General features: G+C 55.2%; 1 protein-coding gene across 2 annotated transcripts in view; it reads left to right on the forward strand.

Moving 5' to 3' along the window:
• The window catches only part of LRP5 (LDL receptor related protein 5), a 114,566-nt gene that overhangs the window by 88,841 nt on the left and 2,814 nt on the right, over positions 1-22,911 (forward strand). The window contains exons 14-21 of one of the 2 annotated variants that reach the window (XM_081240605.1): positions 3,014-3,222; positions 4,634-4,824; positions 5,499-5,708; positions 8,513-8,638; positions 12,225-12,461; positions 14,311-14,451; positions 16,152-16,388; positions 17,071-17,210. In XM_081240605.1, the coding sequence (XP_081096731.1) occupies positions 3,014-3,222; positions 4,634-4,824; positions 5,499-5,708; positions 8,513-8,638; positions 12,225-12,461; positions 14,311-14,451; positions 16,152-16,388; positions 17,071-17,210 (1,491 nt within the window). The remainder of the gene's footprint in view (positions 1-3,013; positions 3,223-4,633; positions 4,825-5,498; positions 5,709-8,512; positions 8,639-12,224; positions 12,462-14,310; positions 14,452-16,151; positions 16,389-17,070; positions 17,211-22,911) is intronic. The other variant, XM_081240606.1, reaches the window with a different exon arrangement.

A 22,911-nucleotide genomic window follows, 5' to 3' on the forward strand; every position in this document is an offset into this window, starting at 1 on the left:
TGGTGAGGGGGTGGGGTGTGGATTGTGACGTTGAATCGGATTCTGCTAAGATTTTTTGCACCGGCATTAGTGCTGTTCCTTATGGTAAAATTGGAGTTTGGGTTTTATAAAACCGGCCAGCCGTGTAAAGTTTATCTCCTCGTTCCTGCGTGCCTGGGGAGGGACGTGGGTGGTGTGTTGTTACAGCATGCACTTTTTTCTCAGCTGGTTGTTCCGATGAGTGTGTGCCTGGCTCCCACACACCCACCCTCCACAGGGAGCCTGACTCTGGCCAGGGCTAGCTGGAATCTTGCTTTACTCCCAGGCCGTCGGCTGCACTGGGCTGTGGTCTTTGGCCAGAGATCTCTGTGGCTCTTGGGAAAGGAATGTGCTGGCTGGAGTTGACGCCTGGCTCCTAGGGCCCACAGCTCCTGGGGGTGTGGATGTTGTTACCTGCAGAGATGCGAGTGACATGCTTCCAGCTGCCCAGCAGGGCTGGACCAGAGGCTGCTGTGTGTGTGTTTGGGGGCGGGTGGTTCCTCTCCAGCTGAGTCCAAGAGGCTGGGCCTGGGGAAGGGGGCTTCTTTTTGCCTGCAAGCCCCCCTCTTGACCACCAGGAGACTTCTTGTTTTATTGACTGCTGAAAAGAGGTATATTAAGAGGGTCTGCAATGAGCTGTGATCAGAACATCATCTAAAGATGATTCCCTTCTCAGAGGAGGAACTTTTCATCCAAACTGTTGGTGGCAGCAGCCAGGAGCTCGGGAAGCCCCTTGGCACCAGGTCGGGTCACCTGAGAACCCAAGGGGACCAGATCCACCAGGGAATCGGCCTCTAGCCTGTGAGGGAGGTGAGGGAAGCTCTGGGCACTCTCCTTCTCCTGCATCAGTTCATGAAACAAGGTGCCCTTTAAAGGGATTCTCTGTTGGTGGCTCCGAAAGCCAGGGCTCATCCCTGAGAGGCAGTAGACGTCATGGAGTCCAGCAGCGCTCCCGGGAGAGGCCTGGGGTGGAGACCCGCAGGGAGTGTGAGGGGGAAAACAGACCCCGCGAGGGGCACGTGCTGCCCCTGGGCTCCCGGTATGCTCTGCGGGGCAGCCCTGCACCCTCACCTGGCCTTGAACCCCTGGCCTGTCTCCCTCAGGGAAGAGGCTGTGAGAGGTGGACCTCTGTGCTGGACACCTATTGTCCTGGCATCCTAAATTTAAAAAACAATAAGATTTGAGGGCCTTCGCTCTGGAGAACAGTATGGAGTTCCCTTAAAAAACTAAAAACGGAACTACCATACGACCCAGCAATCCCACTACTGGGCATATACCCTGAGAAAACCATAATTCAGAAGGCGTCATGTACCACAATGTTCATTGCAGCTGTGTTTACAATAGCCAGGACATGGAAGCAACCTAAGTGTCCATTGACAGACGAATGGATAAAGAAGATGTGGCACATATATACAATGGAATATTACTCAGCCATAAAAAGGAACGAAATTGAGTTATTTGTAGTGAGGTGGATGGACCTAGAGACTGTCATACAGAGTAAAGTCAGAAAGAGAAAAACAAATACTGTATGCTAACACATATATGTAGAATCTAAAAAAAATAAAAATAAAATGGTTATGAAGAACCTAGGGGCAGGACAGGAACAAAGATGCAAATGTAGAAAATGGACTTGAGGACACAGGGAGGGGGAAGGGTAAGCTGGGACGAAGTGAGAGAGTGGCATGGACATATACACACTACCAGATGTAAAATAGATAGCTAGTGGGAAGCAGCCGCATTGCACAGGGAGATCAGCTCAGTGCTTTGTGACCACCTAGAGGGGTGGGATAGGGAGGGTGGGAGGGAGACGCAAGAGGGAGGAGATATGGGGATATATGTATACGTATAGCTGATTCACTTTGTTATAAAGCAGAAACTAACACACCATTGTAAAGCAATTATACTCCAATAAAGTTGTTAAAAGAAAAAAAAAGAGTCATGTACCAAAATGTTCATGGCAGCTCTATTTACAATATCCAGGACACGGAAGCAACTTAAGTGTCCATCAACAGATGAATGGATAAAGAAGATGTGGCACATATATACAATGGATTATTACTCAGGCATAAAAAGGAACGAAACTGAGTTATTTGTAGTGAGGTGGATGGACCTACAGACTGTCATACAGAGTGAAATAAGTCAGAAAGAGAAAAACAAATACTGTACACTAACACATATATATGGAATCTAAAAAAAAAAAACAACAGAAAATGGTCAGAAGAACCTAGGGGCAAGACAGGAATAAAGATGCAGACCTACTAGAGAATGGACTTGAGGATACGGGGAGGGGGAAGGGTAAGCTGGGACAAAGTGAGAGTGTGGCATGGACATATATACACTACCAAACGTAGAATAGATAGCTAGTGGGAAGCAGCCGCATAGCACAGGGAGATCAGCTCTGTGCTGTGTGACCACCTAGAGGGGTGGGATAGGGAGGGTGGGAGGGAGATGCAAGAGGGAGGGGATATGGGGATACATGTACATGTATAGCTGACTCACTTTGTTATACAGCAGAAACTAACACACCATTGTAAAGCAATTATACTCCAATAAAGATGTTAAAAAAAAATCCAAGGGAAGGAAAAAAGATAAAAAAAGATTTGAGGGCCTTAATCCAAAAGTCTGAGTCTAAGGAAACAAGAAGTGAGAAGATGTCTTGAGCCGGGGGCCTATGATCCTGGGCTGACTGCTCAGCTGCTGGGTGGTCCCTCTGTAGGTGCGGGCCGGCTAGCCCGGGTGGGGTGACTACCAGGCAGCCGGGTCCGGTGCCGTCACTGGTGTTGGGGCCTGGCATTGGAGCCCATGGGTGAGAGCTCTCTTGGAGGCTGTTGGACGGATCAGCTTCACTCTCAAGCGGATGTGTGGGCAAGAGCTGGTTTGAAAGGAGAGGTACCCAGACACGGTTGGGGTTTTGACATTTGTTCTGCACTCGGGCACAGGCCTCCGCCCTCCCCGCCGTGACTTTAGCCGGTGCTCGTTTCTTACCGCCCTACAGCCCTTCGTTTTGACCTCTCCGAGCCAAAGCCAGAACCCTGACAGGCAGCCGCACGACCTCAGCGTTGACGTCTACAGCCGGACCCTGTTTTGGACGTGCGAGGCCACCGACACTATCAACGTCCACCGGCTGAACGGGGATGCCATGGGCGTGGTGCTCCGTGGGGACCGCGACAAGCCAAGGGCCATCGTCGTCAACGCCGAGCGAGGGTGCGGGGCCGCGCGGGTGGGGTGCTGCACCCGCTGGGGCGTGCCAGGGGCCCCTCCCGTGAATGCTGGCCTCTCGGGCCGGGAGGGACCTTCCACCCCCGACATTCCCATCCGCAGCCGGAGTGGGGCAGGGAGACACCAGCTCATTCCCAGGCATGGCAGGGAGGCAGAGACGCCCAGGGGTGGCCTGGACTGAAAGCCTGTGCAGGGGTGAGGGCTTCGCTGAGAGACACAGGCAGGATGTGATTCATAGGTTTCGTACCATCCCATCAAACTTGAACGCTACTCAACCATCCCTTCCATAGCATCCCACGTGGTGGCGGGTTATTCACTTGCCTAGGGGAGGTCACTCACTACCTGACTGGGAGCTTCTTCCTTCCTTGAAGCTCCCTGATGGGCCCTCAGGTTCTCTGATAGGTGGGAGAGCACCTGAGACACGTTGACAGGTGTGGAGGGTCCCAAAGGGAAGGCTCAGGGCGGGGGTGTGAGGGGGCCAAAACCACATGACATGAGATTGGGAAATAAAGCCAATCGGGGAGGGTTTGGGGGTGGAAGGCAGGATGGTGACCACCTCAGGTACCTGCAGGGCTGCCGTTCAGGGCGGGAATCAGACCCATTGAGGCACTGTGTGCTGGAGCTTGTGCCCGGGGACCGCCAGGCAGACCTGAGTTCAAATCCCGACTCTGTCACCTACTGCCTGTGTGACCTCAGGCAGGTGACGTGACCTCCCAGGGATTCAGTTTCCTTGTGAGGACAGCGGGGAGTACCAGCCCTGCAGCCCCCGGGGGCTCAGTTACTGAAGACGGTTCTTTAGGAATCAAAGGAGGGGGCGTGTACTAGGCCCGGGGGCTGCCGCAAGTGACCACAGACCAGGGGTTTGAAACACGGAGGTTTATTCCCTCGCAGTTCCAGGGGCCAAAGTCAAGGGCGGCAGGGCCGTGCTCCCACTGGAGTCTCTAGGGGAGGTTGCTTCCTGCCTCTCAGCTTCGGGGGCCCCGCGTGCTCCTGGGCTGGTGGCCGCATCCCTCCACTCTGCCTCCGTCTTCACGTGGGCTTCTCTCTGTGTCCGTGTGGCCTCTTCTCTCTCTTGAGGCCACTCTCACTGGTTGTGGGCCCACCGTAACCGGGGTGGCCTCATCTCGATCCTTAGTTACATCTGCAAAGACCTTGTTTCCAAATAAGGTCATATTCCGTGGTTCCAGGTAGACATGAGGTCTTGGGGGCCATTTTCCAGCTCCTCCAGGGCATGACCTTTCAGCTCCGGGTCCAGCCCCTAGAGGCTGGGGTCATATGACTGGTCACTTTCCGAAGCCCCGCTGGGTGCCCGCAGGGTCTGGGGCCGATCTCTCTGGTGCTTTGCTGAGGACGTAGCGGACGCAGCACCCGTCCTTTACCTGCTGTTCTCTCGCAGGTACCTGTACTTCACTAACATGCAGGACCGAGCAGCTAAGATAGAGCGCGCGGCCCTGGACGGCACCGAGCGTGAGGTCCTCTTCACCACGGGCCTCATCCGCCCCGTGGCCCTCGTGGTAGACAACATGCTGGGCAAGCTCTTCTGGGTGGACGCCGACCTGAAGCGCATTGAAAGCTGCGACCTGTCAGGTACGCGCCCTGGAGCCTCCCCGAGGATCGGTCCCTCGGCAGCCACCACGTCTGACCCACCAGGACGCCCGCCATCGTGGTCATCAGTCATGGCATAGCAGCCGCCACGTTTGTCGGGGACCTACTGCGAACAGGCACTGGGCTGGGGCTTTACCATGTATAGTCCCCCTGCCTGTTCCAGCATGTGGGTCCCAAATGATCCCCAGGTGGCAGGGGCCGATGAGGCTCAGAGAGGGTGAGCCAGCTGTGCAGGGCCCCCCGCGTCGGGTGGAACAGGAGTCCGACCGCTCTGCCTCCAGTGCCCATGCTCTCAGCTACTCTGCCGTGGCCGCCTTAGTCCGGGAGGCCCCTGGGCCAGAGAGGAGTGAGAAGCAGTGCTTCAAGGGGCTTTTCTTCCAGAAGTTGGGGTGGGCTGGGGGCAGGGGAGGCACCGTGCTTGCCGGGGGCCAGCGGCTGGGGCCACGGCCCTGGCCGAAGGGCAGGCCAGGTAGAAGCAGGGCTGTCCAAGAGGTGGCCTCGGATCTGCCTAATTCCAGGGAACATGCCCCAGCCCCCAGCCCTGGCCAGACCCCGGCATCCCCCAGGCTCCCAGCAGCCCACCCTTCTCCCGAGGCAAGCGCGGGCCGAGCTCTAGGGGTCAGCCGCCACTCAGGGGGAGCGCCTCCCTCTTGCAGGGGCCAACCGCCTGACCCTGGAGGATGCCAGCATCGTGCAGCCTGTGGGCCTGACCGTGCTGGGCAGGCACCTCTACTGGATCGACCGCCAGCAGCAGATGATTGAGCGCGTGGACAAGACCACAGGGGATGCGCGGACACGAGTCCAGGGCCGCGTCGCCCACCTGACCGGCATCCACGCCGTGGAGGACATCAGCCTGGAGGAATTCTGTATGTGGCGGGTGGGCAGCGGGCAGCGGGCAGTGGTGTGTGCAGACACCGCCGAGGGGAGGGTGGGCCTCTTCACAGAGCACAGTGGCCCCTGAACTGGCCCCCTTGGAAAAAGGCAGGAGGACAGGCCAATGTGAGAGTTGTAGGACTGAGATCCTCTTTTCTTTCTGACTGTCAGCCAGGTCTACTCTCGGCCCCCGGAGGCCACCCTCAGGCCCTCGCCCCATCAGCAACAGATCGAACCTCTCTGACTGCCTTTTCTACCAGCTGGAACCCACTCCGCTTTCCAAGGGCTTGCGATTAGATTTGGCCCAGGTTTAGACTAGTCTCCCTTTAGATTGATTCCAAATTAACTGATTAGTAACCGTAATTATATCTGTAAATCCCTTCTGCTGAGTAAGGTTACAAAACCACGGGCATAATAGCTCATCACATCCTCCCCAGCTGGGCAGTAGGGTAGGATATTTAGGGGACATTTTAGGATTCTGCCTACCACAGTCTGGCTGTGCCCAGGGGCCTGGGAGCGGGATGACGTCAGTAACTGGGACCTCTGGTTCCTCTACCCCGCTCCGTATATGGCTATATGTGGATATGGAGGGGTGTGTGTGTGTGTGTGTGTGTGTGTGTGTGTGTGTGTGTGTGTGTTGTGAGAAGTGTCTACCTCTCCCTCTGTCTTCTCGCTTTTCTCTCTTCATTCAGTAAATACACCTGGGCTGCCAGCTGGGTGAGCAGAGCCATCACTGTCCTTGTCCTGTGATGCCCACGGTCTGGCCGCCTTCAAGGCCCTGGGGCCTGTCCCACCAGCCTCACCCCAGCCCATTACTATTGGCCTCCTGCCTCGGCCACACCATGTGTTGACTGTTCTGCACCCCAGGTCCTGTGCTCAGTATGTTATTACATTATATGTGTTATTGCACAATAATTCTATCTTACAGCTTAGGAAAGTAGGGCTCAGAAAGGGTATTACTTCCCCCTGTCACCTAGCCAATAAACCTGATGGGGCTTGGACTTGAGTCCAGAGTCCACATTTTAGCCACTGGGATTTTTTTTCTGTTGGGCTCCCTGCTCAGGATGAGGGGCATGACCTCTGAATCAGTCACTTCTGTGTTGACTGCTGGGCGGTGGGTTCTGTCCTTGTGGGTAATCAGCTGGATGCTGGATAAGTGAAGTCACTAGGAACTAGCTTCCAGATAACTGAGGCACCCCATGCCTATGGGTTAGAATGCCTGTGTTCACCTGGCCCCTTACACCATCCTCAGCCAAGTCCCGATTCCTGGTTGTTGCTGGCAGATGGTCAGAATGGTGAATGCTGAGCCCACAAATGTCGAGACCGACTGCCTGCTGGTGTCGGCAGAAAGCCAGGCTCATTGACCGGCAGCTCCTTGGAACCGAGCGGCTGGAAGGGCCAGGAGACGTTCAGTGAGCAGATTTGAGGTTGGAGACCGGGACGTGTCCATGAGCGCTAATGTGTGGGGTCTAGGGTGACATGGAGAGGCTCCTCGTTTTGGGTGAGGGCAGGAAGTCCTTGGGTGAGCTCTGCCATGTTGATTTGGGACGTGGGCCACCCATCCTGCCTCCCCACAAGATCCCACAACTAAACTCTAAACCAGGGGTGGCACTCTGCAGCCCGTAGGTCTGTGTCATCCTGGCTGCCTTTGCTTTGCGGCTGGCCGACTAGGAGTCATGGTCACCTAGATAGGTGGCCTAGCTCATGAAACCACAATTATTTGCTTTCTGATTCTTTATGGCAAAAGTTTGCTGACCCTGCTCTAAACCATGACTCTGTCATTTTAAAAACACCTAATCCTCAAGGTTGAGGAGGAAAAACTATGATTTGTCTTTGGGGGTCTGGGTGAGGAGCAGAGTGCTTTGTGCCGTTTCCTCTCACCTGAGGGAGGTCAGCCACCCTCCCAGCCTCCTAACCACTGTCAAGGTGTTGGGCACATGAAGTTAATTGAATTGAAATATTCAAGTTCCTCAGGGTTCAACACCCTTATTATTTTAATTTCTATGTGTATTAGTTTCCTGCAGCTGCTATAACAAGTCACCACAAATTGGGTGACTTAAAGCAATAGAAATGTATTCTCTCACAGTTCTGAAGAAATCCAACATCAAGGTGTCTGCAAGACTGTGCTCCCTCTGGAGGCTGGAGGTGGGGGTGGGGAGGCGGAGGAGGGGATGGTTCTTTGCCCCTCCCACTTCCTGTGGTTGCCGGTGTTCCTTGTAGCTGCATCATTGCAGTCTCTGCCTTTGTCATCACATGACCTTCTCCCCTGCCTTCACCTCTTATGTCATCTCTTATAAGGACATTTGTCAGTGCATTTAGGGACCACACAGACAATTCAGAATTAGACCCCATCTCAAGATCCTTAACGTGATTATGTCATTTGCAAAGACCCTTTTCCCAAATGAGGTCACATTCACAGATTCCAGGCATTAGGACATGGACGTATCTTTTGGGGGGACACCACTCAGCCCACTACACCATGAGAGACAGACACACAGGTGGGCAGTGTAGCATGATGGTAGTGGGCACAGTGGGAGCTGGTGCAGACAGGCTGGGATATGATGCAGGGAAAGTTCTATAAGTGCTTTTGGCTTCCGTTTCCTCATCTGCAGAATGCAGTGTCAACAGAAACAGACTCCATAGGCTGCCCTAAGAATTAAGTGTGAGGATCTACCACACTCCTACTGGAGTGCCAGTTCTTGTGAGTTCTTGCCTGGCATTCATCCCCTCCGTCCTCTAGGCCACAGTCCTGAGGTAGGAGGCAGAGCCCGACCCCCACCCTCTTTTCTCTCCACAGCAGCCCACCCTTGTGCCCGGGACAATGGCGGCTGTTCCCACATCTGCATTGCCAAGGGTGATGGGACGCCACGGTGCTCATGCCCAGTGCACCTTGTGCTCCTGCAGAACCTGTTGACTTGTGGTGGTAGGTGTGACCTCAGCACTTTCTGTTGGGATATTGAGCAGGACCTGATTCTCTGCCTGCCAGGTTGCTGCCTGGCAGTCTTTTAATACATAGTCCACGTGGCATCTAGTATCCTGAGCAGACTGTCTCTTTGTCCTCTTTTCTAATATATGCATTTCAGGGCTATGAATTTCCCTCTAAGTACTGGTTTTGCTGCATCCCACAAATTTTGATAAATTGCATTTTCATTTGCAGTTAGTTAAAATATTTTTTAATTGTTCTCAATAATTCTTTGGCCCTTGTGTTATTTAGAAGTGTGTTGTGTAATTTCCAAATGGTTGGGGATTTTCCAGCTATCTTTCTATTATTGATTTCTAGTTTAGTTCCATTAAATTAATGTGGAATTAATTTCCATTTCCTCGTCCCTAAAACAGAAGCAGCCATCCTCCATCACAGGCTCCTCATGGGAGTGACGAAGACAGCGGAGAAAGCACGTGCACACGCATGTGTGAGCGAGTATGTGCGCATACTCCCCCTCCTCCTCTGAGCTCCTGGGGGCCGGTCTTTACCCTGTCCCGTTTCTTCCCATCCTCACCCCCATGACCTCCACGCTGTGTCTCACACACGGCATATGCTTTGTATGATTTCTATCCTTTTAACTTTGTTCAGGTGTGTTTTATGCCCCAGCCTGTGGTCTACCTTGGTGAATATTCCATGTGAGCTTGAGAAGATGTGTCATCTGATGTTGCTGGGTGGAGTGTTCTATAAATGTTAGTTAGATCCAGTTGATGGATAGCGCTGTTCAGGTTGTCTGTATCCTTCCTGGCTGCTTGTGCTGTCAGTTACTGATGGAGGTGTTGAAGTCTCCAGTAGTGGGTTTGTCTAATTTTTTAGTACTGCCTTTTCTCCACCTTCTACCCTTGATCCTCTTCTTCCCTAAGGTTGCACAGGGAGTGGTCAAGAATGTAAGCTTTAGTGTCAGACAGACCTGGGTTCAAATCCCAGCTTTGCCACTCCCCAGCTGAGTGGCCCTGGGCTGGTCACTCCCCTCTCTGAGCCTCCACTTCCTTCTCTGTGAAATAGAGAAATTGAGAGCACTTACTTGATGCGGTTGTTATTAAGTAACAGAGTACTTTGCATGGCCCCTGACACATGGCACACAGGAATGCCAGCTGCTATTAGTTGTGAGAATGGCAGTAGTAATAAAAAGGAATAATTGTCATTGTCACCATGATGAAACCCAATCCCCAGGACTTCCTCTCCTCTTCCTGCAGGTCCCCCAGGTGACCTTGGATGTGCTGTTTCTGTGTTCCTCTCTTCTTCCCTCCTCCTCTGAGCTCCTGGGGGCCGGTCTTTACCCTGTCCCTTTTCTTCTCATCCTCACCCCCATGACCTCCATGCTGTGTCCCACACACGGCATATGCTCAGCACATCTCAAGAAGCAGGACCATGGGGCGGTCCTTCTGGAGCTTTCTCCTGCCCCACATCACACTGTGAACCCCAGAGAGCTTGGCCAAGAACAGGGGATATTTCATGACTGTCCCCTGGTGGGGGCCACCGTGACCCTCCTGAGCTTCCTGGTGGCTTTTTTCTGAGTTCTGGCCCCAGGGCCCACATGGCTTTGTGGCCTGAGTGGCTGTGCAGGTCCCACAGACGTCCAGGCTGCCCTGGAGGAGACGGGGCCGGGGAGAGAGCTGCACAGAGTGCTCAGCTCTCCCTGGGACCCCAGCCCTGGGCCTCCCCAGGGGAGGACGCATCCCTCTGTCACCCGCCCCCGGGCTTTGGCCCTCAGACTTGAGGATGCCGGGCCCTTCCTCACGGCCTAAGAGGCCTGTATTTACTGTGTCCCCATCTCCGTTCTTCCCTGGCCTCTTCTCTGGGGGCTCACAGGAGGACAAGGGCCGACTGAGGTTCCCAGGAGGTGCCACGGACCCTCGTGCCTCGTGCAGTGGCAGAGCAGCGCCACTGCCAGTGCTGTGCGCGCACATTACCGAACCAGGCACCGTGCGTGTGCACATGCTCGCTCACACATGCGCGTGCGCGTGCTTTCTCCGCTGTCTTCGTTACTCCCTCGAGCAGCCTGTGATGGAGGGTGGCTGCTTCTGTTTTAGGGACGAGGAGATGGAGGCTCTGGGAGGGTGGGGGGTCCTTGGGTTGCACAGCTGCTGGGGGAACCTGGGTTCAACCCCAGGTCTGTGCAACCCCCATCCTGTCCAGTCCTCACTCTCCGGCCGCGGCTGCCAGGACTGGGGGCCCTGCGGGGAATCAGAGCCTGCCCCACGTGGACCCTCTTCTTCCTGCTGGGCTGTGGGGGGCTGGAGTCCAGGAACGGGGCCTCGGCCACTGTCCACACGCACCTTTCCTTGGTCAGCATCCCTGTGTTCTTTGTTGGTGGCTCAGTTTGCACACATCCGTCGTTGGCTCCTTTGTCCCCGGCTGTCCTCTGTGGCCGAGCCCAGTGGGAACAGCGGCCTTGTGTTCATTTTTGCTCACATCTCCTCCCCCATCTCACATCCCTATTCAGCCCAGTGTGGACCCCACAGTTATGGGGGAGGCATATGGGTTCCAAATGTTGAAAGGCTTAGTACATCTTGAAATCAATACTTTTGTGAAACTGATATCTTTTTCTATTTTTTTGACCATGCTGCATGGCGTGTGTACCTTAGTTCCCTGACCAGGGATTGAACCCAGGGCATGGCAGTGAAAGTGCCAAGCCCTAACCACTGGACCACCAGAGAACTCCCGATACCTTTTTCCTTAATCAGATTTCAAGGGTATTGAGGACTGTTGCTAAACGTTAAAACGAAGTTTGGGCCAATTTCTGGGGCTCAGTTTCCTGTGATTTTCCAGACAGAGGAGTGGAGAGATGATGACGGGCCCCCTGGGGAATGGGGGCAGCCCGGGACCAAGGGGCTCCTCCTGGGTCTCTCTGCCAGTGCCCTGGCATCCGTGCCCATCTGCGTCTCGGCCTCCAGGACATTGCCACTCACTGAGTGCTACTGTGCATCTGGCCCATTCTTGGCCTGCACTGGGGAAGTTGACCCCGAGGGGGGAGTGACTTGCCATAGCCACCTGGTAGGAGGTGGCCCCAGATCTCCTGTCCTTCACCCTCCCAGCTCACCACCCTTCCTCGACTCCCTCCACCAGGGGGCCTTCGAACCCCACCCTCATCCACTCTGCTCCCCGCTGTCACTGTCGAATCCTCACCACCTGCCTTTCCTCAGCCCAATCTTCAGCAAGGTGCCTGGGTCTTCCACCGGGGCCCGCCCCCGCCATGCCTGTGGGCTCGCTGGCCACCCACAGAGTTCTGGCTCCACTGCCCCAAATGTGTAACAGGTGTGGGCGCTGACCACCCACTTTCTGACCCTCCTATTTCCGGCGGGGGTGCGGTGGACACTCCCCTGTAGCCAGGCCGTGCACACGGGCCTGGATTGACAGCTTCATCACACACTGGGGGCTGGAGGTGGGACGCAGACAGGACGTAGGGCAGTGGAGATCAGGTACAGCACCTGTGAATTGAGCGTGTTCCCCGCTTTGAAACCCAGAGGTGTTTCGCCCAGGTTTTGCCCAGCTGGGCGGCCTGTGATGGTCTTTCTCTCCTCCCCAGAGCCTCCTACGTGCTCCCCGGACCAGTTCGCGTGTGCCACTGGGGAGATCGACTGCATTCCTGGGGCCTGGCGCTGCGACGGCTTCCCGGAGTGTGACGACCAGAGTGATGAGGAGGGCTGCCCGGTGTGCTCGGCCGCCCAGTTCCCGTGTGCGCGGGGCCAGTGCGTGGACCTGCGGCTGCGCTGTGATGGCGAGGCCGACTGCCAGGACCGCTCCGACGAGGCGGACTGCGATGGTGAGGCCCCGCCCCTCCCCTAGGCGCGCGCTCTCTGCCCTCCCGGAGCTTGGGCTCCATCTGGTCACGCATAAAGCCTTGGCCTGGAGCGAAACTGCCGTGGCCCCTGAGCTTGGGAGGGGAGAATGTTAGTGGCAGGCCCACCGAGGGCTCTTGCCCTCTGCCTCGCCAAGCAGTTTGGCTTGAAGGCAGACTGAGAGTGTATCTCGCCTTCCCTCCTTCAGTCAAGGATTTTACAGAGGCCCAAGTTAAGTCCAGTAGTCAGCTGGATTTGCATGGTTTACACCGTGGTTAAGCCCCATCCCAAAAGGCAGCGCTGTCCTCTACCAAGCGGTCTGTGGGATAACGCTTACATCTGGGTGGTTTCTAGTATCCCATTGAACCAGGAGTTACAAAGAGATCTGCTTAGTCAACCTGGGTCCACGCTGACTGGCAGTAGCTTCCTTTTAGACCGTGACAGTGAAACAAATCTCTGTGCTCCCTCTGAGATTTTCTTACATAAAATGACCCACTCGGTTGTTTCCTGCCACACCCCGTCAGCACCACGGCCCCATGACTGCCGCCGAGCTGTTAATGGGTCATTCTGGCTGCCACCCCACAGCCACCGGTCCTCTTCTTGGATGACTCAGGTGTTATCTGTTCACTGTCCACTGTCCCCGTTCATGACGGGCAGCCATTCTGTGGAAGATGAAGGCCTGGGGGGCATTTCCCCAGATATTTCTATAAAGCCGCAGTTGTTCAGTCTTGCCAGCTCACAGCCCCTTTGAATTCGATGGAGCCTGTAGACCAGGGATGAGCACGCTGCAGCCTGACGGCCAAATCCAGATCACCACCTATTTTGGTAAATGCAGTTTTACTGGGACACAGTCAGGCTCATTCATTTACATATCGTCTCTGACTGGTCGGAAACAGCAGAGTTGAGTAGTTACAAAAGAGACCTATCTGGCTCTTTACAGAAAAGTTTGCTGAGCCCTGCCTTACATCCTTGGCCCCAGCACAGTCTTGTGGCCAAGATCTCAGCAGGTGGCAGGAGCCCTGATTAGGGACCGTCCCCTCCCTCCTCCCGCTGTGACTGTTTCTCCTGGAGAAAGGAAGCATCGGAGGACAGCAGGCCCTAGTGGACGCTCTGGGCTCCGCCCTCTGTTTCGGAAGCCACCTCTCCTGCTGGGTTACCAGCAGATCTGCCCACTTATTGCAAGGACAGGGTTCCTTGTCTCTGGTTTCCAGAGTGGGCGCCTGGGGCAGGGCGGGTGGGGAGCTTAGACGGCAAGTACTGGGGGCGGGTGATGCCTTCCTCGTGGGGCCGTAGCCCTTTCCAGGTCAGCAGGGAGGCAGCAGTCGGCACCCAGCCTTCCTCGTCCTCCTCGCGTGGCCTCTGCCTTCCCGGCTGCGCTCGGCTCCCCCTTCCTGACCCTCAGAGCTCTGCTGGTGCATCCCCTGTCCCCTGCCCCTCCCACTCTAGGAGCCCGGTTCCTTGTGGTGGTCCTCTAGTTGGCTGTCCCCTTCCTGGTGACCTGGGAGGGCCTGGGCACAGGGGCCATGGTAGTCCTGGTGCTTTGCGGGCCTGACCCATGGTAGGAACCTGATGAATGAATACCTCCCTGGGTCGTTGAGGCCTCTTCCCTGCCAGCTCGCCCCCAGCATTGCATGGGCCTCGGAACTGGGGTCCTTGAGGGGTGGGTGAAGACTGGCTTTGCTGTGACCACACCTCGACCCGGTCCTAGAAAGAGTCCGTTTGTCTGCTCTGTATTTGGAGCCCAGACCTCTGTTGTTGGGTCTGGGGGGGCGGGGCAGGGAGCACCGGTGGTGGTCATCTGCTTAGTGCTCCTGGCTGCATCATGCCCTCCAGCCTCTCTGAACGCAAGGCCCCTCCTTGCAGCCGTCTGCCTGCCCAACCAGTTCCGGTGCGCCAGCGGCCAGTGCGTCCTCATCAAGCAGCAGTGCGATTCCTTTCCTGACTGCGTCGACGGCTCCGACGAGCTCATGTGCGGTGAGCTGGCTTCCCCCAGAGGGCGGGGTTGGAGGGTCACCCTCTGCTGGGGTTCTGTCCCAGGACCGTGGGGTCTAGAGGGAGGAAATGGTGGGGACTGAGGAGGCTGGGAGGTCAGGAGTATTTGGCCTCGGTAGGGAGTCAGGGAAGCCTTCCTGGAGGTGGAGGTGGCTGTGAGGAGGGGGAGGGGGAAACTGTGAGCCAGGGGGCATTTCAGCTGGGACAGAGGCACAAAGAAGGCACAGATGTGCCAAGCCAGGCCTGAGTGTAAGGCGGCATGCTTCTGCCCAGAGCCCTCACTCAGCAGCATCTGTCAACAAGATCACCCTGACAGAGTAGTGGGTGGGTCCATTCCCTGGCAGCCTGCTGTCTGGCTGAGGAGGAGCGGTGTGTGCCCACGCACACACGTACACGCACGCACATGCACACACATGCACACACACACGTGCTGCATGCCCCTTGAGTGACGTAGCTTGTACGGCCAGGGATGCAGGGGCTAGAGAATGTGAAACCAGGGCAGTCAGAGAAGGCTTCCTCGAGGCGTTGGCTCTTGAAAGGCTGTCTGATTCAGACAGGAAGGGAGCTGGATTCCCAGACAGGAAGCGGGAATGTGTCCGTGTGTCTGGGGATATGGCCACTTTGTTCACTGCAGAGGGACCGGGGCTGAGAGCTCTGCCTGCAGGATAGAGACGTCTTGTGAATGGGGAAGAAGGAGGGGTCCCCAAGGGACTCACTGAGCGCTTTTGTGCCTTCACATGAACCTGGGTCAGGCCCCTCAGCTACCATCTCAGGAGCGTGGTCTGGGGGCCAGAGGGTAGCAGTGGGGGCCCCGGGGGGTCTGAGCCCCACGCCTCTGCTGGGCAGGTGTCCAGTGTGACAGTGTCTGTCTTCAGGCTCCCATGTGATCGTGGCCCCAGTCGTTGGGGGTGATGTTTATCCATAGCCAGGCCTCGTCGCCGGAACCAGCAGCTTTCCTCCCTTTCCTTTGGGTTTTGGCCAGCCGGAGGGGACGTTGTTGATTGCCCTCAGAAATGTGCCACCCTGATGGGAAAGTGAATGTCCTTTTGTCAGAGTTGAGTCTAGAGCCCAGACATGCCCTCCATGCCGCAGGTGGCTTGGATAGTGGGGCAAGCCCCAGGAGTGCCCCTGCCCGGGAGCCCTGGGTGCACCTTTGAAGCCCTGAGCTGGCTCCTGGCTTTTTGGGTTTGACTGGGCCCCTGCGTCCAGGCCCTTCACATTCCACTTCTCACGCTTTCCCTGCCTAGGGCCTTCAGGATTCCTGGCCTCTGTGGCAGGCAGGCGTGAGGGGCTCAGATGGAGGCCCCGGGCCCTGGGTGCTTGGGTCAGCCCCGCCCCTCCGCGTGGTCCCGTCTCCCCGCCCCGCCCCCTCCCGCCGCCTGGTGCTCGGGCTCAGCTGGACTAGGGACGTGCACATGGGAGAACCCAGCGCCTGCTTCCAGCCGAGAAGCTCCGGGTCAGGGGCATGAATAGGAGGCTGCTTCAGAGGAGTCGCTGCTGAGGGGCCGGGGGCCGTGGCAGAGCTGAGTCAGGCCGAGGAGGGGGAGAAGGTGCTGCGGCTCCATCGGCGGACGCTGGGCCGGGGCGGGAGCCGCCCGCCAGGGCACACAGCGCCGGCCCCGCAGGAGGCCCGCTCCCTTTGGGTTAACGTCCGCTGTCGCTTCCTGCCCGTGCTCTGGCAGAAATCAGCAAGCTGCCCTCGGACGACGGCCCGGCCCACAGCAGCGCCATCGGGCCGGTTATCGGCATCATCCTCTCGCTCTTCATCATGGGCGGGGTCTACTTTGTGTGCCAGCGCGTGGTGTGTCAGCGCTACGCCGGGGCCAACGGGCCCTTCCCGCACGAGTACGTCAGTGGCACCCCCCACGTGCCCCTCAATTTCATCGCCCCCGGCGGCTCCCAGCACGGCCCCTTCACAGGTGAGGAGCCTGAGCCGCGAGACGACCCTGGGCGGCGGTGCGGAGGCAGACAGGGCGGGATATGGGGCGAGTGGAACACAGATATATGGAATCTAAGAAAAAAAAAAAATGTCATGAAGAACCTAGGGGTAAGACAGGACTAAAGACACAGACCTACTAGAGAATGGACTTGAGAACATGGGGAGGGGGAAGGGTAAGCTGGGACAAAGTGAGAGAGTGGCATGAACATATATACACTACCCAACGTAAAATAGAGAGCTAGTGGGAAGCAGCCGCATAGCACAGGGAGATCAGCTCGGTGCTTTGTGACCGCCTAGAGGGGTGGGATAGGGAGGGTGGGAGGGAGACGCAAGAGGGAAGAGACATGGGAACATATGTATATGTATAACTGATTCACTTTGTTATAAAGCAGAAACTAACACACCATTGTAGAGCAATTATTCTCCAATAAAGATGTAAAAAAAAAAAAAAAAAAAGGAATGCTCTTTGGACTTGACCTGAGATGCTCTCGTGGGGTGTGACCTGAGTCATCCCCCGGGGACAGCTGGGTGGGGACACATCTCTCATAGGGCTTCTGCACCTGAACCTGGGTCTCCCGGGCAGCGGGGCTGGGGAGAGTGCGCTGTGTGCGTGGGGCGCCCCTGCCCCTAACTCGCCTCGTTCCCCCACCCCCTCCCCGCAGGCATTTCGTGCAGCAAGTCCATGATGAGCTCCGTGAGCCTGATGGGGGGCCGAGCCGGGGTGCCCCTCTACGACCGGAACCACGTCACCGGGGCCTCGTCCAGCAGCTCATCCAGCACCAAGGCCACGCTGTACCCGCCGGTGAGTAGGGGCAAGAGGACGCCTGGCCAGCTCAGGGTCCCCCCTGCCCACCAGGGGCAGGCACGTCCTGTGACCTCAGGATTTCGAGAATTACTTGCTGTTCCACCCCTTAGAATGGTGGGTGCGTTCACCTTTCTCCCCGTCCTGACCTGTAGTTTTTCTCTTCAACATCATTTTCTGTTCAGAAAAGATTCATTGTGGATAACCTGGAAGCCACATAAGATTCTAAAAAGTGGGAGTCTCACCCATAATCCCACCTCCCGGGGTTGCTGTTGGGCGTTTCCCTGTCTGGGTGGCCGTCTGGTTCCTCGGGCCCGCCCCATCGGCAGGGCCTGTCTGGATGGACGCAAGCTTCCCCTCAGCGTCCCTGCCAGAAACACTCTTGTTTTCCCGCCCACAGCCTTGCTGGTGCCCAGAAAATAGCCGGATGGTTTTCTAAAGACAGGCACTCCTGGGGTGACTATCATGGCTGAAATGCTCCCTGGAGCTTCCGGCAGCCTGAGTGGGGTGAGGGCCTGGCCCTAAGCCGAACCACGCCCTAGAACAAAATGACTCTACGGAGGGTGAAGTGCCAAAGCCCCCAGTATCCCAGCCCACACCAGGATCCCGAGGGGGACCCTCTCCTCGAGGCTGGAAAAGACCCCCATTTCCAAAGCGTGGCCCCAGGGTAACTGGTGCAAGCTTGATGCACAGATGTGAATCTGGGGATACATATCAAGTTCTGACTTTATATGGTTCTGTGCTTTTTAATTCTCCAAAACCCGACTTCCTGTGATGGTATGCTCTTCTGACGTGAAGACAGCCCCATGAGCTTTCTCTGGGGGGTCGCCAGTGAGCCCCACCCACCAGGGCTGGGCCTTCCTGCCCTTCTGGGTGTCCCCCATATCCGGGGTGTTGCCCCTCCTTATCATACCTGACCTGGCAGGACCAAGGAGTGGGGGGCAGCGGGGCTCATTATCTCGGGTTGGCAGGATCAGAACCAAATCTCCTGGCAGCTCCAGGGCCCGACTGTGTTTCGGGGCAGAGGGAACAAGGAGCCAGGAGCCTGGAGCCTCAGATCCCTACCTCTTGTCCTTCCTGCTGCTACTATCACCTGGCTTTCAGATGTCCCATGTAACCAGCTGAAAGCACCAGGAACCCGTGTAAGACTGAGCTTACCCCAGGACAGCCCCCTGGACCCCCCCATGCAGACACCAGGATGCTCGGGAAACTGGCTTCTCCATCCGCAGCCCCTGCTGGGAGCTGGGGAGATCTTATTTGACAGCAAGAGATGACACTGACCACCAGCAATTTTTTTCAACGGCTTTATTGAGATATAATTCACATACCATCCAGTCCACCCACGCACTTACAGTGTAGAGTTCGGTGGTTTTTAGTATATTCACAGAGTTGTGCAGTCATCACCATTGTTAAATTTAGAAAATTTCATCATCCCCAAAAGAAACCCTGCATGGAGCCAGCTATTTAAAAATTAACTACATTAGTTTGAATCAGTAATATATGTTCATGGTACAGAATTCAAAGGGCACAGTGAAAAGAGGGCCCAGCCCTCACCTGCTCAGGAGCTCACCCCGCCCTGGAGGCACATCCTGTGGTGAGTTTATCGTGTGTTCTCCCAGAGGAAATCTGTACATAAGCGAGTATATAAGAGTATGAACTTTATTTTCCCAACAGAGAGTAATTTTTTTTTTTTGGAGATAATTGTAGATGTATATGCAGTTGTAAGAAATAATACAGAGAGGTCCCATCTCCCTTTCACCAATTTTCCCCAGTGGTAACATCTTACGTAACTATGGTTGTCTTAGCCCATTCATGCTGCTCTAACAAAAATACCATAGACTAGGCAGCTTAAACTACACACACTTATTTCTCACAGTTCTGGAGGCTGGGAAACTCAAACTCAAGGTTCTGGTAGGTTTGGGCCCGGTCCCTAGTTCATAGTAGTTGTCTTCCCTGCTTCCTTTTCTTTCTTTCCTTCTTTCTTTTCTTTCTTTCTTTCTCCCTGTGAGGCTTGCAGGATCTCAGTCCCCTGACCAGGGATTGAACCCAGGCCACGGGAGTGAAAGCCTGGAATCCTAACCACTAGGCCACCAGGGAACTCCCTGTAGTGGCCGTCTTATCTGTATATGGTGGAAGGGGTGAGGGGGCTCTCTGGGGTCGCTTTTTTAAGGGCACTGATCCGATTTATGAGGGCTCCACCCTCGTGACTTAATCACATCGCCAAAGCCCCACCTCCTAATACCATCATGTTGGGAATTAGGTTTCAACATATGAATTTGTGGGGACACAAACATTCAGTCTATAGCAATAGTACAGTAGCATAATCAGGGCATTGATATGATACCCTTTGACTTTATTCACAGTTCACCAGTTTTATACATGCACTTTTATTTTAAGACAACTTTTATCTATCTATCTACCTATCTATATCTATCTATCTGTCTATCTATCTATCAATTCTAGGTTCACAGCCAAATTGGGAGGAGGGTAGGGAGGTTTCACAAATCCCCCTTCCTCCCCCTTTATCAACATCCCCCACCAGAGTGGGACACTCGTTACAGTCCATGAATCTACACGTCACCATCACCCAGAGGCCATGGTTTACATCTTGAGTTTGCTCTTGGTGGTGTATTATTCTGTGGGTTTGGACTAATGTGTAATGACATGTATCCACCATTTTAGTCTCATACAGAGTAGTTTCATATGTACTTTTTAAAACCTGCATGATAGCATCTGAAGGTAATGACAGCTCCTCTCTGAGCCTTGCTTTTTGCTACCAAGGATCAGGGAAAGCTGGCCTTCACCCAGCACTTCTGAGGAATACGCTCTTCGTGTACTGTTATCACCCCGACTCCAGAAGGGGGCGCTATCAGCCTCCTATTTTGCAGATGAGGCCAAGGAATTGAGTGGTGACTCCCCGCCCCCCTCCTCCCTGGGGCCATTGTGTCCAAGCTGACCACTCCCCTACCCTGCCTCTCCTGCACCCTGAAGTTTGTTTTGCTTCTCGGGCAGAGCTGTCCCCCCTCTTGGTGACTGGACAGTGCCCTTTTTTGGGGTGCAGCTGGGCCACACCAATGGGTGTCCAGTCATTCCCAGGATTTTGTTACCCTAACAGCGATGCCCGGAACTCCTGCGGTTTCCTCATTTCCCCTCCTGGGTAGGGGCCAGCAGGAAGATGCCCTGCAGCTAAGGCTGAGCATTGGTCATCTTGACCTTTCTTGCCAAGGGTCCCTCACGAGGGGACAGTCCATCGTCCTGCCAGCAGAGGGCCACACCAGCACGACCGTCCCTCTCAAACACACTCTCGTCAGGTCCAGTTTACGGTAAAACTGGTATGGTGGTGTAATTTAAATTTATATTTCTCTTATTACATATGATGTCAAAGATCTTTTTGTATGTTTAATAACCTTTGTAGTTTTATTTTCTCAGATGGGTGCGTTTATGTCCTTTTTCTATTGGGTTGTTGGTATTTTAAAAATTTATTTGTAAGGGCTCTTTATATAGAGATATATTAAGAAAGTTAGCCTGGGATAAGGGTTGAAAATGTTTTTCCTAGCTTTCTGTCTTTTGATTTGGTTTATGTTGTATTTTGCCATTTATACAATGAAATTATTCATCTTTTATGGGAGTTTGGGGAGTTTTTGGTCATGCCCAGAAAGGCTTTCCCTTCTCGTAAAAAAGTTTCTTTCCATGCTCTCTTTCTTAATGTTCTCAAGGTTTCGTGTTGGTATTTTTTTTTTTTTTTCCTAACTTTTGGCTGCGTTGGGTCTTCATTGCTGCACACGGGCTTTCTCTAGTTGCGGCGAGCAGGGGCTGCTCTTCGTCGCGGTGCACAGGCTTCTCATTGTGGTGGCTTCTCTTTGTGGAGCACGGGCTCTAGGTGTGCGGGCTCAGTCGCTGTGGCACGCGGGCTCAGTAGTTATGGCTTATGGGTTCTAGAGCGCAGGCTCAGTAGTTGTGGCTCACGGGCTTAGTTGCTCCACGGCATGTGGGATCTTCCCGGACCAGGGCTCCAACCCGTGTCCCCTGCATTAGCAGGCAGATTCTTAACCGCTGCGCCACCAGGGAAGTCCCTCGTGTTTGTATTTAATTTTGATTCTCCTGGAATCAAATTTAACTTTGATTCTCCTGGAATGTAATTAGGTGCACTGCATGAGGCTGGAGGCATCTGACTTTATTTCTGTGCTGATGGCTACCAGGCGGCCGACCTTTAGGGAATTCCTTGGTGGTGCAGTGGTTAAGAATCCGAGCTTCCACTGCAGGGGGCACAGGTTCAATCCCTGGATGGGGAACTAAGATCCCGCGTGCCAAGCAGTGCGGCCAAAAGAAAAAAAAAAAAGGCGGCCTTTATTAGTCGAGGTCCAATCAGGAGACAGAAGTCACACGGTGATCTGAAGAGAGAAAGTTCAATATACAGAATTATTATCAGGGATTAGAATTGCAGGGAATTGGCCAGTGAGAGGTAAAGAGAACTCTTTAGAACGCAGGAAAAGCAGATGATCTGAACGGGGAAGAGCCCCTAGCCCCCACACACCAGGTGACCGAGAAGTCGCCGAGGTGCTGCACCAGCAGAACTTGCTAGAAATATGCCCACTGTAGTACTGGGGAGACTTCTTCCTTGACCTGATTCACCTCCCCAACACCCTGTGGGAAGTAGCACCGACAGCAGCAGGGGAGGGGATTTGGGCAGGATCCCAGAGCTCTCCTTGGAGGCAGAAGTGAAGAGAAGCCAGGTCCAGTCAAGTTCATGGGCAGGTGCGGAAATAGGAGCACAAAGGCCTGGGGTGTGGGAGCAGCTGGGGGAGGCCCTTTCTGCTGGCTTCCCTGCCTGGTTTCTGCTCTCTCTCTGAACACCACCCTCTTCCCCCAGGCGTGCCTTCCAAGCTTTGGGGTCACACCCTGAGGAAGCCGCAGGCTGGCTATTTGGGCTGAAGAGGGCCCGCCCCCACAGAATAAGGAGAGGGGTCCATGCCAGTTTCTGAAGGGCAAGGGAGGGGCCTGGGCACGTCTTGTAGGTTACTCACCTAGTGTCAGGACAGCCTCAGGAAGCAGGGCTTCTTAGCCCCATTTTAGGAACGAGGATCCTGAGGCCTGGCGAAGTCCCTCACCAGGGAGCAGCTGGGAGGTGATAAAACAGGACTCAACCCACATCTGCCGAAGGGGGGGTGGCGAGGGAAGGCCGTGCCCTTTCCATCGCCCCAGGGACCTGGGGGAATTCAGTCCCTCAGGGCATTCAGACTCCCAGGTCTGGCTGTGCCCCTGGCAGGGACAGCTCAGAGGAGGGGCGGGGGGCGCAGGCAGCGATGGTTGCTGGGGAAGGTGCAGCCCCCGCGGGTGTCTGGGCCCCAGGTCCCTCTGTCCTTCTTGTGGGGCCGGTCACGTGATGCCTGGCTCCGGAGGGTGCATTCACGGAGAAGAGTTGTGTACTTATTATCACAGTTTGGGGGCAATATAGTCCCTTGAGAATGGGGTGCCCCTTCCTGATTTGCTGAGAGGGTGGGGAGGGCGGGCAGCAGGGCTGTGGCCCCTCCTTCCGTGTGGTGGTGCCTGTGCCTTGTCAGGGTTCCGGCTGGAGTGTGGGTCCCCTGAGTGTTAGGAGTAAGGAATGAATTATAGAGATTAGACTTTGCACCACGTGGGAGGAAATGGGGGAGTAAAAGACCAAAGAGGGGAGTTGACAGAAAAGTCCCCGAGGAACCTC

The sequence above is a fragment of the Mesoplodon bidens genome, assembly GCF_964165515.1.
Source record: "Mesoplodon bidens genome assembly, chromosome: 7".
Taxonomy (NCBI): domain Eukaryota; kingdom Metazoa; phylum Chordata; class Mammalia; order Artiodactyla; family Ziphiidae; genus Mesoplodon; species Mesoplodon bidens.